We start from the raw sequence: 17,338 nt of genomic DNA, 5'->3' as shown, positions 1-17,338 counted from the left end.
GACTAAAACACACTGCTTTTCAGAGCCAACCTGCAAAGAAGCTGAGACAGTAGCCACTCACACAAAGAAACTGCTAGGGGAGAGGTAAACTAGCTTCCCAGTTTGTGATTCTATCCTCCAACCAAGACAAACCTACTGCTACCATTAATTTCTCCCAACACTTAAGCTTCATCTTCTCAAAAAAAAAAAATTCCAAGGCAGACCTAACACAAGATGATTCAGGAGCCAACAGGCCAGTCACCAACTACTTATTTTGTCTTCCAATTCAGTTAAAACAAAAACCTCAATAAAGAAACCTGATTTCCTAAGATGATCCACTTGACCTGGGAGAAGACACAGCATAGGCACAGCTGGGTGACTCTCTGTTAAAGCACTCTGCCCCTAATTCTGAACAAACAGTGGGTTTGAAGTTACAGACAGCCCAAATGCCATTTCTATAAAATTCCCACTTCAGACTGTCTGCTTAGGAGAATTTTTAGTCCTTTATCAAAAACTTTCTTTCACTAATGCTTAAGCAGCTACTGCCATGTTCAAGACAAAAATCTCAAATACTTCTGTTGAATTCCTGATCAGAAATGCGTCATTTTAAAAAATATGTTTTTATTTATTTTTTAAAGTAATCTCTATACCCAATGTGAGGCTTAAACTCACAATCCTGAGATTGAGAGTCATGTGCTCTATGCACTGACCAGCCAGGAGACCCGGAAAAGCATCATTTTGAAGCCTCTTCATCAGATAAAAGAGGGTTTTCCCATAACTCCTCCCATCAAGAATGTTCCTGTCTAAAGTTTCTCTCCAAAAATACTTAAACTAACTGGTTTGGGAAGAAAGGCAGTCATTGTACAGTAGGGAAGCACCAACACTCCAAGGGATCAAAGCTAGTATCATACTGGAAACAATGTGTCATGTGCCTCCTAGTGCAGCATACCCAGGACACACCACTCCATTGATAATCCTGCCCAAAACGCATAATGCAAATCTAATAATGAGGAATCTCATGAACCCAAATCCCAAACAGTATACATAGTAACAGGAGTATGCTATTCAAAAATAAAATGTCATGAAAGAACACTGTGTCAGATTTAAAAGAGATTAAAGAGGTATGACAAATAAATGAAACACAGAGCCCTGGACTGGATCCTGGACTGAATCAAGAAAAAAAAGTCCTATAAAGGACATTACAGAGACAACTGATGAGATATCTGAATATGGTCTGTGGACCCGATAACAATTTTTGTAACTGCACTGTTGTTCTGTATGAGAGAATGTCCTTTTTCTTAAGAAATACATATTGAACTATTACAAAGAAGTTCAGTACAAAGTGTCAAACTGACCCTCAAAATGGGGGAGAAAAAAAAGTACGCATTAATATAACAGAAATTTGAAAAACCAAAGGAGGGGCACCTAGGTGGCTCAGTGGGTTAAAGCCTCTGCCTTTCAGCTCAGGTCATGATCTCAGGGTCCTACGATCGAGCCCCGTGTTGGGCTCCCCTCAGCAGGGAGCCTGCTTCCCCCTCTCTCTCTGCCTGCCTCTCTGCCTACTTATGATCTCAATCTCTCTGTCAAATAAATAAAATCTTAAAAAAAAAAAAAGGAAACAAAGCAAACAATTGCTAAATATGAGTGAAAGTTACATGGCAGTTCCTTGCATTATTCTTGCCATATCGTCTTAAAACTTTGTTTTGGGGGCCCCTGGGTGGCTCAGTGGGTTAAAGCCTCTGCCTTCGGCTCAGGTCATGATCCCAGGATCCTGGGATCGAGCCCTGTCTTGGGCTCTCTGCTCTGCAGGGAGCATGCTTCCTCCTCTCTCTCTCTCTCTGCCTGCCTCTCTGCCTACTTGTGATTTCTCTCTGTCAAATAAATAAAATCTTTAAAAAAAATTATAAAAAACAAACAAACAAAACTTTGTTTTGAACTAATTTCAGACTTATAGAAAAGTTGCAAAAAATAATAGTTTCCTTATATCCCTCCTGCTGCTTTCCCTAGTTTTAGCATCTTATGTAACTAGAAAACAATTACTAAGAAAGGTAAATAAAACTGGTAAAATATTAATTAAATTACACATCTTATTTGAATGTCAACAATTTTTCCACTAAAATCCTCTTCCTGTTTCAGCATCCTGTAACAGGATCCCATGTATTTAGTTTCTTTTCTCCTTAGTCTCTTCCTGTATGTTACATTTCTTCAATCTTTCTCTTACCTCCTCAATACTTTTGAAAGGCACTCATCAGTTACTCTATATAATGTGCCAAAATTTGTGGTTTTCTCATATTTTCTCATGATTGGAATGATATTATGCATTCTGGCAAGAATACCACCGAAATGATGTGTTCTCATGCATCACATCAAATTCACAAGGTCAAAATTTATATTACTAGTTGCTACTTAGATCATTTGGGCAAGGTAGATTCTGCCAATTTTCACCACAATAGCTACTATCTTTCTTTTTGTGCTTATATGTATGCTGAGTAGATGCTTTTGGTCTGTGCAAATTGTGTCTCCTTTAACCTTCATCCTCTAATTTCAGTCTTCATCAATGGATCCAGTCTGCAACAATTATCACTGTGGTATTTGTGTAATGAGGGTTCTCTACTTCCTTCCTTCTGTGTTCATTAACTGGAATTCTACTGCAAGGAAGAGCTATTCCTTCTACATTACTTATTTGTTTATTTAAAAGAATATGGACTCAAAGGTATTTCTTTTAATCTGTATGTTAAAATTCAGTATTTTCTTTTTCTTTTTTTAAGTAAACTCCATGCCCAGTATGGAGCCCAATCCAGGACTTGAACTCAAAACTCCAGATTGAGACCTTATCTGAAATCAAGAGTGGATGCTTAACCAACTAAGCCACCCAGGCACCCCAGTATTATTATTACCAAGTTTGGTGTTCAGTTATTCTAACTTTGACCATGAGGAGCTCCTTTAGGTTGCTCTCGTGTTCTTTTGACAATCCCCCACACTCATCTTTCTTCAAGCACTTCCTTACTTTCTGACACTCCAAGAAGTTTAAGGCTCATCTTACATTTTCCCTGCGAAGTTCTGGAATAAACTACTTCTCCAAGGAGCTCTGGTTCCTTTTTATTAGAGAATAAAGGTATCTGGAAATCAAGACCTGGGCACAAGATACCTTGATTGTTACCAGGGTGTCACTGTTTCTAGGCACTCCCAGCAAACAGACAGAAAATAAATACATATGCATACTAACCTATGCATACACAGACAACTACATTTCTGTACACATCTATCTGTATACATATCAAAACCTATGAATTTCAAAGGCTTCACATTAGCGTTTCCAACAGTATGACAAACTGGCTGTCAACTACGACATATTTGTTCAATTCTAGTATGCATTTAAAGTAATTCCAAAATTACTCATCCATTCCTCTCCTAAGAAACACTATATCAATTGTAGTATTCACGTAGAGTTCTTTTGGTCTTCAGCCTTACATATCCAACCAAAATACTGACTTCCTCAGTAACTTCTACGAGCCCTTTTCTTTCCCCACTCCCTATAACTTGATTCTATTATTCATTTCTAATGCAGATAAGCATTTGTTTCTGTCTTTATCATACTTTGCCCACATAGCCCTTCAATCTCATTCTTCACCCACATCCTGGTTGGTTTTAACGGTTTTACTATAGGGGCATGCAAGGGACATACGAAACATCACTAGGATCCTGAAAGTCCTTCATATAAAAACATGTATTTGAAGACACCCCCTCATCCCTGCTAACCTGTCCATTCCCCTCTTTCTTTCTACATTTTCCCCATCTGCTCCCTATAAGAAATCAACACTTTGGTTTCTGGTTTATCCTTCGTGAATTTCTTTTGCATGAATGAGGATTTGTATATTTTCTTGTATTCTTATTTTGCTTACATGAAAGGTAAATACTATAGATACCTGTTTTTGTTTGCTTTTCTCACTTAACAGCACATCTTAGAAATTACTCTGCATCATCTCAGAAACATCGTCCTCATTATTTCTTTTTTAACTATAATAACCCACTATGTAGATCTATCACTTTTGTGCCTTTTTCTTTCATGGAGCATATTTTTGAAATGCATCCCTGTCATGTTGATCTTGTACCTGTCTCGTATGGGAATCATTGCAAATCACTGTAACACGGGACCTTGTGTCTGGCTTATTTCTCTAAGCTCTTTGCGGAGATGAAGAACCAAGAGCATCACCAGTGAAGCCTGTGGAAAGAAGTTAAGGATCCATAATGGGACAAAGGGAGTAGATGTTAGGATCTTGGCAGCAGCCAAAATGGACTATTTTGTGGCCAACGAAATGGTCTGGGAGAGCCCTGGAATGGAAGGAATGTATCCTATGACCTGTATGAAGCAGGGAAGCAGGGTAGGCACCATCAAGGGATGCTGGAGGGGCATCCATGTTTCTTGGAAGAGCTGGTCTTATCTTCTATTCCAGCTAATTGCTACTGTTTTATTTTCTTAAAGTTTTGCTCTATGGTTCTTGAACCAATCCTACAGTCCTGTGGGATGTATCTCCAGTTTTGAGGCCATTTCTTTCCTTCTTTTTTTTTTTTTTAAGATTTTATTTATTTATTTGACAGAGAGAGATCACAAGTAGGCAGAGAGGCAGGCAGAGTGAGAGAGGAGGAAGCAGGCTCCCTGCTGAGCAGAGAGCCCGATGTGGGACTCGATCCCAGGACCCTGAGATCATGACTTGAGCCACTGCCCAGGCGCCCGAGGCCATTTCTTTCTAAAGGCTGGGAGCAGGGCATAGGTTCTTATGGAACAAGAACTCCAAATCTGCCAACTGTTTCTCAGTTAAAATCATTTGTTTCCTTTGTGAATGCTTCTGGTGATTTCCTTTAAACCCGCATTTGCTGCTGAAGGCTCAGAAGTTCCAAGTGCGGTTGGTGATAACTAAAATCCCTCTCTCACAAAGCTACTTTAGCAAGGTCTCCTGCACCTGACATCCTGAGATCTAGCTGTGTTCCCATGCTCCTGTGTCAAAAGTGTCCCTTAATTTCTTAAGAGTTTATTAATTAGAGATAACAGCCCTTTGACTGTGATGTATAATGTAAATAATTTTTCCCACTTTGTCAGCTGTCTTTTGTCATGAAAAAATTTATTTTTATTTAGTCTAATTTAAAAATTTTTTTTCATTGCCTCGGAGTTACACATAGAAACTTTTCCTATGCCGAGGTTAAACAGCAATTTAAGAGCTTTCTTCTAGTATTTGTATGGTTTCATTTTTTACATTGAGAGCCCAAATACACTTGGAATATATGTGTGAGAAACATCTAATGTTATCTTTTCCCAAATGGCTATCTAGTTGTTCCAACATGATTTATTAAAAAGTGCATTAGTCTACTCTTGTTCTATTTGCCTATTCATGTGGCAGTACTATGTTGTTTTAATTAGAGGTTTATAGTATATATTTTAATGTTTGATGGTGCTTTTTCAGTGTTTCTCCAGCTATTCTTTTTTAAAAAATAATATTTTATTTATTTGATAGAGAGAGAGAGAGATCACAAGTAGGCAGAGAGGCAGGCAGAGAGAGGGAAGAAGCAGGCTCCCTGCTGAGCAGAGAGCCTGATGCGGGGCTCGATCCCAGGACCCTGAGACCATGACCCGAGCTGAAGGCTGAGGCTTTAACCCACTGAGCCACCCAGGCGCCCCACCAGCTATTCTTTTTTATGGTTTTTTCTTTCTTCTTCTTCTTCTTTTTAAAGATTTTATTTATTTATATGACAGAGATCACATATAGACAGAGAGACTGGCAGAGAGAGAGGAGGAAGCAGGCTCCCTGCTGAGCAGAGAGCCCGATGTGGGGCTCCATCCCAGGACCCTGGGATCATGACCTGAGCCCAAGACAGAGGCTTAACCCACTGAGCCACCCAGATGCCCCCTTCTTTTTATTAACATATAATGTATTATTTGTTTCAGGGGTATAGATCTGTGAATCATCAGTCTTACACAACTCGCAGTCCTCACCACAGCACACACCCTCCCCAATGTCCATCACCAAGGCATCCCATCCCACCCAACCTCCTCCACTCCAGCAACCCTCAGTTTATGTCCTGAGATTAAGAGTCTCTTACTGTCTCCCTCTCTTCTCCAGTAATTCTTACACACAGACTTTTCTGAGGTTAGTATCAACTTTTCTAAATTCAGAAAATATCCTCTTCATTTTTCTATTAGGATTGCACAATTTATAAGGCAATTAAGTAAAATGCAAACAACTGGTAAGTAACTGAGTAAAGTTACTTGCACATTTCCTGAAACTTTCATATTTGAAATTGTATCAAAATAAAATGTTATCAAACCCAAACAAATTAAAAGAGCAAAAAGAATGCTTATACATCTTTCTCTTGCATCATTTACATTTTTTCCAATGCCTGTGGTTATTCAGTAATATCCAAATATTCACAGATTCTCTAAGAAACATAAGTCTACCATGTCATTTTAATTTCCTCTATTACTACCTATCAATTTGCTGTCAAATCTCTACTACGGTAAGTAAAAAAACTGCTTTCCTTTCTCAAAGAGGTTTCCCTCCATTTTTTGGATAATGAACATCATACAACAACTGTTTTGTGAATTCTGATCAAAATCTAGAAAAATGGTTGATTGCCAAGGGTACTCTTCAACACGATCTTAATTCAAGAGATCAGTTTCTTTTCTGAACACTATGAAGGTATCTAGCTCTCACAGCTCCTCTTTAGAGGGCAGGGAGACAAAATATTCTTCCATCTCCTAAGCTGGAGGCACCCACGTACCTTTGGTAGTTCCTTTTTCACAATGCTGAGCCATACTTTCCTGCGACGAGCATTAAGCTGCTCAATGGATAAGTGCTTCTTCTTGGTGCCAGGAGGTGGTGCATCATGAGAGAACTTGGCAAAGACTTTGGTCTGGTGGTGGTGGCAACGAGGAGATTCTTCAGAGGAAAGTTCTTCATCCCTTCGCCTTTTTTTCTTTACTTTTTTCAACTTGGCTGCAAAGGAAACAGACACTGAGAACCCTGCATTTCTGCCCTTCCACACAAGACAGCCACAAACAACCTCATCACTTTAAGACAGTTCAAGGTTCTTTCCTCATTCCACTTGAGGCTGGCAATGTTTATTCCTTTATCAATTCAGGCCCATGAATATTCCAAGAGGAAGATCTCACTACCTTGGGAAAGAACACTGGATACTCCCTATGTTGACATGAAAGAAAAACACAGAATAAAATCTAAAAACTGAATTTCTGTTGAACCCAACAACAGGAAAGGAGATTTCAAAGTACCATAAGCTCAAGTAATGGCCAAGAGGAAGGAAACAGTTCTACTTGGCGGCAATGTAAGGTGATTAAAGAGAAATAACAAAGAAAGAAAACAATGCAGTGATAGGACATTACAACCTGTGAAGAGAAAATCATACATGGAATCAAAAACTAATTTGGGGGTGAGAGTGTGGAGGTTAATAAAATAGAGATAAACTAGCGGATGTGGGAGAAAGGGAAGAACGCTGAAAAGAATTTCTGAGTAGAGTTCATACCTTCAGGTGCAAAAATCTGCCTTGAACAGATAGTTTAAAACTTTCCCTTCCTACTTCCTTCCTGATTTCCAGATGCTTAGAGCTCAGTAAGGGAGGAAACCACACTTCCTGGCAAACATGCAAACAAACACTGCACAAGATTATCAAGAGGTGATCTATTTAAAAGTTCCACATACAGCAACAATTATGAATTATTCCTAACACTTCAGGTTGCTCTTCATACTTCCCTGTGTGTAACCAACTTCTTCCCCTCCCAGAACAGTTTCAACATTTGGAAGAGTATGTAGAAAAAAAAAGGGATAAACTAACAGGCTTAAAACTCTGGCTAGGAATCCACAGTCCATATGTCTTTTTAATTCTAGAAAAGATCATAAACCAAATATGAAATAAGGTTAACAATGCTTATTACTTAGGGGAAGACTAGGGTTTCCCAGATAAAGCAAGTTTCTACTACATGGATCACATTCAAAGTCCAAATGTACTACCAGGCTACACACAACCCTAATACTAAGAATGACTGAACTTGGAAGGCAGGGCAGGATGCTCACCTTTAAGTTTCTTTTCCTCCTTGAATTTCTTTTTTTTGGGCCCAAGTAGGTGCCGTTGTTGCTCATAGAAAGGGTCGTATGTGGACAGCAGGCCTGCACTGTAGTATTGGTATTGCTGTAACTGAAGCAAAGACAGGGAGGCTTATAGGGATGGGTCTGAGTTCTACGCCAGCCTTCACATCATCTTCACTACAAAAACTTTAGCCGGAGAAAAACCAGAGCTCCTAAATATGGTGTTCTTCTCACAAAAAGACCCATAAAGATTTAGTACCTCAAAGTGAACTATTTCCTTACTTCAAAACAAAATGGGTTCATCAGGTACATACATGGCAAGTTGCTGAAAATAACTTAAGAAAGGAAAACACTTCATGCTTCTGAATTTCCACCAGAATATTTGCTTGGAAGTGACACATATTTGAGAGATGCAATTAACCGCAGAACATGGAATTCATCAACAAGAAATAAACCATATTTCTATTACCAATAAGTCGTCTGGTTTAGTAAGGTTTTGATATCTGTTACTCTGGCTTTTGGTCTATCTAGATCAAAGAGTCACTAGCTACCCCAATTCTCCTATCTTTCAAGCCTTTTCACTCTTTATATATCCTACTAATAGAGGCTGACAATATTATGGATAATGCCTACACTACCAGAATTCTAACATATGAATAATCGATTGTTTTTTTCTGTCCAGGGAGAGATTTTTTTCAAACACTGCTTTTAAGTTGACCTCCAAGACACACATTAATTTTGTCTCACTTATTACCAATGGATAAATATGAATACAAGTGTAAACAGTCCATTCCTCAATCTCTTTCCTAGATTCCAGCCAGTCCAAGAACTGAAACTAGGACAGAAGAGTGACATGGAGAACTATCACAAGGTATCCTGTCAATGGTCAAAATTAAATGAGTATTCTTTGAACTATAGTAGTTAAAATCTATGAACTTTCCCATATATATGTTTTACTTCTATTTTAAAAAGACCAGGTATTGCAATCCCTACCAAAATACCAATGCGTTTTTTCAAAGAACTAAAAGAAATAGTACTAAGATTTGTATACAACCACAAAAGACCCCAAGTACCCAAAGCAATCTTGAGAAAGAAAAACAAAGCTGCAAGTATCACAATTCCAGATTTCAAGATACACCACAAAGCTATAGTGATCAAACCAGTAGAGTGCACGCACAGAAAGGGACACAGTGATCAGAGGAACAGAACAGAGAACCCAGAGATAAGAGGCACCTGGCTAGATCAGTTGGTAGACCATGTGACCTGTGATCTCAGTGTTATGAGTTCAAGCCCCATGTTGGACATAGAGCATACTTTAAAAAATAAATTCCCCCCCCCACAGAATAGAGAACTCAGAAATAAATCCATGTTTATATAGCCAACTAATCTGTATCAGAGGAGGCAAGATATAAAATGGGCAAAAGACAGTCTGTTCAATAAATGGTCTGGGAAAACTGGACAGCCACATGCACAGGAATGACACTGGACCACTTCCTACCACTACAAACAAAAATAAACTCAAAATGGATTAAAAACTTAAATTTGAGACCTAAAACCATAAAAACCTTAAAAAAGAACAGAGCCAGTAATTTGTCTGACATCAGCCATAGCAACATCTTTCTAGATATGTCTCATAAGGCAAAGAAAACAAAAGCAAAAATAAACGATCAGACTACTTCAAAATAAAAAGCTTTTGCACGGTGAAAGAAACCATCAACGAAGCAAAAAGGTAATCCACTGAATGGGAGAAGATATTTGCAAATTATATATCCAATAAGGGGTTAATATATAAAATATGTGAAGAATTTATACAACTCAACACCAAAAAACAAACAATATGATTAAAAAAACAGGCAAAGGACCTAAATAGACATTTTCCTGAAAAAGACATACAGATGGTCAACAGACATATGGAAAGATGCTCAACACCACTAATCAGGAAACTGCAAATCAGCTACGAGATATCATCTTACACCTGTCAGAATGGCTAGTATCAAAAACACAAGAAACAGGTGAGGATGTAGAGAAAAAGGAATCCTCATGCACTGCTGGTGGGAATACAAATTAGCAGAGACACTCTCAAAATAGTACGGCGGTTCCTCAAAAAACTAAGGCGGTTCCTCAAAAAACTAAAAGTGGAAATATATCCAATAACCCCACTACCGGGTATTTAACCAAAGAAAATAAAAAAACTAATTCAAAGAGATACGTGTGGGGTGCCTGGGTGGCTCAGTCAGTTAGGCGGCTGCCTTCGGCTCAGGTCATGATCCCAGGGTTTTGGGATGGAGCCCCACAGTGGACTCCTTGCTCAGCGGGGGAGCCTGCTTCTCTCTCTGCCTCCCATTCCCCTTGCTTGTGCTCTGACAAATAAATAAATAAAACGTTTAAAAAAAAAAAGAAGAGAAAGAGAGAGATACATGCACTCACATTTACTGCAGCATTATTTACAAGAGCCAAGACACAGAAGCAACCTAAGTGTCCACTGTTTGGTGAATGGATAAAAATGTGGCATGTATGCATGCACATACATTTGCATGTATATGAGCTCCTGCTATTTTGTGACAACCTGGATAGACCTATAGGGTGATAGAAGTCAGACTGAAAAATCCAAATACCACATGATTTCACTCATATGCAGAATCTAAAAAACAAACAGCAGAATCAGACCTGAAGAGAGAACAAACTGATGGTTGTCAAGAGGGAAGGAGGGTGACAGGGGTTGGGCAAAATGGGAGAAAGGAGTGGGAAATACAGATTTCCAGTTATGAAATGAGTAAATTGTGGGAATAAAAGGCCCAGAGCAAGGAATACAGTCAATGATATAATAATAGTGTTGTATGGTACAAATGGTAGCTACACTTTTGAGCACAATATAATGTATAGAGATGTTAAATCAGTTATGTTGTATAAGTGAAACTAATATTTTATGTCAACTATGCTAAAAAAAAAAAAAAAGATCAAATATTTCAAGCACCAAATGCCTAGCACCGTACTTGAAGAAGGAACTCTGTCAAAGCAGTCAGATACCTTACTACTTATTATTTCTGTAGGTTTAAACTTCACCACATATACAAATCTATATAACTATATAGATATAGATATACAGATATGTTTTTCCCCCGAGAGAGAGCTCCAGGTGTGGAGGAGGGGTATGAGGGGGGAACAGAGGGAGAGGAAGAGACAGAATCTTAAACAGGCTCCATGTCCAGTGCAGAGCCTGACCCAGGGCTCAATCTCATAACCCTGAGATCATGACCTGAGCCAAAAATCAAGAGTCAGATGCTTAACAGACTGAGCCAGCCAGGCACTCCTAACCTTTAGCATATTATTCAAAGCTTTCTGAACTAGCTTAGATGTTAACCAATTGTTACAGTTTTTAGGTCTTCAAATAATTCTACTGCTCATCATGTTCAAAGCACCACAATTCCAACGAAAATCAGAAGGCTTTGGTAACAGTATTCAAGTAGTTGTCACTAAAAACCATTATCAATCTAATGTTAGTAAGAAGAGTTTTTTCAAGATAGGGACATTTCCAAAGAGCAAGTGCATTAAAAAATGAACCCCTAGAATTTAAAATTGTGCAGCCACTTTGGAAAACAGTGTGGCAGTTCCTCAAAAATGGTAAGCACAGAGTTATGATATGACCCAGTGATTCCTCTTCTAGGTATATACAAAAGAAAAATGAAAACAAACGTGCACACCAAAAACTTGTACACCAATCAACAAGGCAGCGTTATCTGTATCAGCCAAAAAATGAAAACAACTCACTCTTCATAGCTATCATTTCTAAAAGCCCCAAAACAGAAACAATCCAATTAATTCATTAAGTGATACATGGATAGTAAAATGCAGTATGCCCACACAATGGCATGTTATTTTGCAATAAGAAGGAATGAAGGACTGATACAAACTACAATATGAATGAACCTTGAAAACATGTTAAGTGAGAAGATGGACATAAAGTACCAAATGTTGTTCCGTTTGCATGAAATGTCTAGAACAGGCACATTTATAGCACTAAGTGGCTTCCTAGGGCTGAGGGAAATGGGAGAAAATGAAAGACAAGAGCTAAGGGGAGCAGGTTTTCTTTTTGGAGAAAACATTTCAGAATCATGTAGTGGTGACAGTTACACATCTTTATGACTATACTAAAAACCACTGAAATGTACACTTGATTTCAAAGGCTATTTTTGGTATATGAACTGAATTTCAATAAAGCTTGTATTAGAATCACCACCACCACCATCTAAAGGTAAAATGATGTGTCTTCAATGAATGTTAAAAACAGGCTAAATTAAGTACACAGCACGAAGGTCTGAGATTTCCACTGAAACTCTCTTACCTCCTTGTCTTTGCTATACTTATTCTGGTGAAGTTTCTTATACTTGTGCAGCCGTAACATGTTATGAAGTTCTTCTCTGCTGAGGTGGAGTTCTTCCTCCTCTTCTTCTTCTTCATTGTCTTCACTCTGAGAATCTGCCTCACTGGACTCATCACTTAGCAGAATGCTCTGCAAATGGAAGGAAATGGGAAAGGAATCTGTCACTATGGGGCAAATCCTTCTAAAACCCAAGCATCTTTTCCCAACACAAGAATAAAAACAGTTGGAAGACAGTAACTTCAGTTTCCCAACTGATGCAGAAAAGAAAAGGATACCAACTGAATTTAGTGGGCATGAATTCAAGAGCACTAACATATGGAAATGCTATAAAGAGCAAAAAAGCTGGATTTCACTAAGTACTTACAACTCTATGTAGGATATTTTAGTTGTCAAATACCAAGGGAAAAACTAAGAAAACAAAAAAATAAAAACACACAAAAAACCCACAACCTTTGAGTTTAAAGCAAGCCAGCCATGATAACTAATATAGAAACAACCCAAAAAATCATGAACTGATTTTGTTATTATCCAGATAATGAAATATTACTTAGCCATAAAAAGGAATGGAGTACTGATATATGCCACAACATGAATGAACCTTGAAAACTATGTTAAGTAAAAGAAGCCAGGCACAAAAGGTCACATATTATATAATTCCATTTAGATGAAATATCCAGAACAGGCAAATCCGTAGGGAAAGAAAACAGATTAGTGGCTGCCAGGGGCAATAGGAAGAAACTGCTAATAACCACAGAGTTTCTTTCTGGAGGGATGGAAATGTTCTGGAATTAGTGGTGATGGCTGTACAGAACTTTACTATAATACACACTTTGAAAGGATTTTATGGCATGTGAATGGTATCTCAATTTTTAAGAATGTGATGGCTAAACAAAGATTTTTGCATTGCCAACAGCTTAAAGCCTCACTGATACGAACCAAATTAAGCCTTTATCCATAAACCTTTTAAAGGATCTCTTGATTATAATGAAAGAACACCTTTAAATTACTTTGAGCGTAGCCTTTTACAATAAGCCTTTTAAAGGACCTCATAATTATAATGAAAAAATGCCTTTAAATTACTTTAAGCTCCTTCACAAGAAAATAATAAAGAAATAATTCATTTCAACAGAAGAAATGCTACCCTTAATTCAGCTGGGCCAATGATAGTAATCTTGAAAGAGTGTAAACAAGAGTCTACCATTTCCTGGCCTATAAACACCCACAGAAAATATAGAAACACTCTATGTTGCCTATAAATAAACACAGAAATTTACCAGGATAAAATACTTTAATTTTTAATAAATTCTTTAACATGGTGTACAGGGCCCTACACAATCAGGCTCTCTAACCTGATCTTCTACCATTCCCTCTTTCATTGTGCTCTGGCTATACTAGCCTTCTTTCTCCCCCAAACATACTGAGTTGCTTCCTTTCTAGGAATTTTATAGTTATGTTCCTTTTGGTTGAAATGCTCTTTTCTTGTCTTTTTTTTAAAAAAGATTTTATTTATTTATTTGACAGAGATCACAAGTAGGCAAAGAGAAAGAGGGGGAAGCCCCTCCCCGCCAAGCAGAGAGCCCGATGGCAGGGCCTGATCCCAAGACCCTGAGATCATGACCTGAGCCGAAGGCAGAGGTTTAACCCTCTGAGTCACTCAGGTGCCCCGAAATGCTCTTTCCTTAAACATTCACATAGCTTTGACCATTCAGAAATCAGATGAAATGTTACCTCTTTAAAGAAGCCATTTTATTTATTTGTTTACAGACTTACTCACTGCCTCCCCCCATTTGAATGTAAGCTCTACAGTGCAAGAACCCTGTCTGTGGTGCTCGCTTCGGCAGCACATATACTAAAAAAAAAAGAACCCTGTCTGTGTATAATAGTATCTGGCAGGTAGGATGTACTCAATCAACATCTCAACAACTCAAGAACTAATGAAAAAGACATTAATAATCCTGATTACAATGTGAGCCAGGGAGGGCAAGGTTCTCAACTTTTTTTACTCTTTGCTCTGCATAGTGCTTTATAATAAAAAATGTTTGCTAAAATGAACTTCATTGAGGCCTCTAGATTTTCCTCTATAATTTCTTCAAAAAAATCATACCCACAGAAGATTCATGTCTAGAGAAATCTCTGCTCATGTGTCAGAATGAGTCAATAACTTTCCCTTCTATTTGTAATTTTAGTAGGTTATTTGAATTATAAACATTTGCCTTATCTCTTACCTTTAGCCACTTTCTGCTTTTCTTCAACTTAGAGAAGTTATATAAATTCCCTTTGTCAGATTTTGATTCTGTGTAAAGAAACATAAAGAACAACAAAAATGAAAGGAAGACTGCCCCAAGAGAACTGATAGTCCAAACAGGGATCTCACACCACACTGACCTGACTGCAGAACTCCGTTCAGCGAGTATGTGTTTAATATTCCAGAATTGCCTGCTCCAGAAGTTTCTCCAAGCAATGAATTTGGAGGTTCTTCCTTAACTTGAATTAAGGGATCCCCAGACTGGGGCAATAAAGGATTACTGTCATCCAGTCCATCTTCACTCTCATCACTATAAATTGAAGAATAAATCTACAATCACAGCTGACCCCGCAAAATACTGTAATTTATGGTTAGCAGATAGAAGAACTTGATCCTTTAAAAAAGATGACTGTGTTCTATTTGAAAGAAGGAAGAAAAAATATCAAACATACCAAAAATCATAAAATACTTTAACCCTAAAACCAGAAATAATGGGAATCAGAAGGTGGTCAAACATTATATTAGGAATATGTAATCACATACCTAGAAATATTCCTGTTGAAGATGGCTGATGTTTGTCGCAAGAAATGGTCCAACCGGAGGGCCCTCTCCAAGTACTGAAGATAGAGGGGCTTTGCCAGCTCAGTGCAGCCGCCATCGTCCCCGGCACCCAACTCCGAGGCCATAGAACAAATCTGTCTTCATGCACAAGGCTCTCCGACTTCTCGGCTGCATAATGAGATTAAGCAGTGAAAGACAGAATACTACTTATTCTCCCTTTATTTGGCCTGCTTGCTATCAATGTGAAGACAAATCAGAGCTTCTAGAACACAAGACAAGAAGACAGCAGTCTGTAGAAAGACAGTAATAAAGTTCTTATCAGGCACTTTTTCCTAATGCAAGGGCAGAAGTTAGAAGAATGAGGAAACTTTTAAAATATAGAAATACTGTCATATGTCACAACAAAAAATCGTATTATACTTCTTTGAAAGAGTACCTTAAAATTTATACCCACTTACCTTTTGTCCTACAATGAACAATTACAATTACCTAAATCTACACCACAAGCTCTCCTGTACACCTCCTAGAGGAACACTTGTTCTCAGTTCTCAGCATCACCTTCCAAAGAGCGGCTTTCTTTTTCTTTTTGTATTTACAATTTGTATATATGAATGAGATATTCCATTTACAAGGGAACAGAGATATTGTCAGAGTATTTTACACACTTGAAAACATTCTGTAAAGTGTAAAATACAGAAATGATTTCGAAAACTGAAGCAAAGAGTATAAGTAAGAGTGAGAAACAAAGCTATATAGCTTCAGTATTTTCTTTGCTACCTTATGGTGTTAAAGGAAATCATTAATACCTTTGTGCTGTCTTCTCTTTTTACCATAGTTTTTTAAAGTTTCCTATATAATATAATCTTTCTTCTGAAGGATACGTTAAAAATTCTCCTCCAGTTATCTACAGAGTGAACATAATCTCCCCAGGAGGCTTCCTTTCCTTTCTCAGAAATTAACAAGCTAATTCTTAAATTTATATGAAAATGCAAAGAAATCAAAACAGCCAAAATAATTTTAAAAAAGAAGAGAGTTCAGGGTGCCTGGGTGGCTCAGTTGGTTAAGTGTCTGCCTTCAGCTCAGGACATGATCTCAGGGTCCTGGGATCAAGCCTGGAGTCAGGCTTCCTGCTCAGCAGGGAGCCTGTTTCTCTCTCCCCCTTTGACCCCCACTCATGCTCTCTCTCAAATAAATAAAATCTTAAAAAAAAAGAAAAGAGTTGATAAACTTACACTTTCTGATTTCATTTATTTTTTTAAAAGATTTAAGAGAGTCAGAGTGAGCGAGAGATAGAGAACACAAACAGGGGAGAGGCAGAGGGAGAGGGAGAAGCAGGCTCCCCTTCCAAGGACTTCAGAATCAAGACCTGAGCCAATAGCAGACATTTAATCAATTGAGCCATCCAGGTGCCCTCATTTTTTAATTTTAAATCATATTATAAAGCCACAATAATCAGGTCAGTGTGATAGTGCCATAAGGATAACCACAAAGACCAACAGAACAGACTTGAGAATTCAAAAATAAAACCTTACAGGGGCACCTGGCTGGCTCAGTGGGAAGAGCATATGACTCTTGATCTCATAGTCTTGAATTCAAGTCCCACAGTGGGCATACAGCTGACTTCGAAAAAAAAAAGAAGAGCTGGGGTTTAAAAGACAACAACAACAAAAAACCATGCCTGGCAGATTAGTTTAGTTAAACACCTGACACCTGGATTTCAGCTCAGGTCACGATTTCAAGTCATCAGATCAAGCCCCATGTCAGACTCTGTGTTCAAGGCAGTCTGCTTGAGATTCTCTCTCCCCCTCTCTCCCTCTGCCCCACAACCCCCACCCCTGCTTGTGCTTGCATGCTCTCACTCAAAAATAAATAAATCTTTTAAAAACAAACAAACAAACAAACAAAAAACGCTTACACTTATGGTCAATTTTCAATAAAGGTGCCAAGGCAATTCAAAGAAGAAAAGACAATCTGTTCAACAAATTGTTTTGGACAACTTGATATCCACATACAAAAAGATTAATTTATACTTAAAGAAAAAACCCTTACCTCACACTACGGATAAAAGTGAACTCAAAA

General features: G+C 38.1%; 1 protein-coding gene across 3 annotated transcripts in view; it reads right to left on the bottom strand.

Moving 5' to 3' along the window:
* The window catches only part of INO80 (INO80 complex ATPase subunit), a 107,252-nt gene extending 90,442 nt beyond the window's left edge, over positions 1–16,810 (bottom strand). For 2 of the 3 annotated variants that reach the window (XM_044231359.1, XM_044231360.1), the window contains exons 1-7: positions 16,792–16,809; positions 15,242–15,427; positions 14,839–15,008; positions 14,679–14,746; positions 12,415–12,582; positions 8,061–8,181; positions 6,754–6,968 (exon numbers count right to left, since the gene is read on the bottom strand). In XM_044231359.1, the coding sequence (XP_044087294.1) occupies positions 6,754–6,968; positions 8,061–8,181; positions 12,415–12,582; positions 14,679–14,746; positions 14,839–15,008; positions 15,242–15,384 (885 nt within the window). In that variant the 5' untranslated portion in view covers positions 15,385–15,427; positions 16,792–16,809. Of the gene's footprint in view, positions 1–6,753; positions 6,969–8,060; positions 8,182–12,414; positions 12,583–14,678; positions 14,747–14,838; positions 15,009–15,241; positions 15,428–16,791 lie in introns of all 3 variants that reach the window. The other variant, XM_044231362.1, reaches the window with a different exon arrangement.
* Positions 16,811–17,338: the final 528 nt, after the last annotated feature.

This window comes from Neovison vison, chromosome 13 (assembly GCF_020171115.1).
Source record: "Neovison vison isolate M4711 chromosome 13, ASM_NN_V1, whole genome shotgun sequence".
Taxonomy (NCBI): Eukaryota; Metazoa; Chordata; class Mammalia; order Carnivora; family Mustelidae; genus Neogale; species Neogale vison.
Note: the sequence above shows the minus strand (reverse complement) of the source record. Positions and strands in the feature narration are given on the sequence as shown.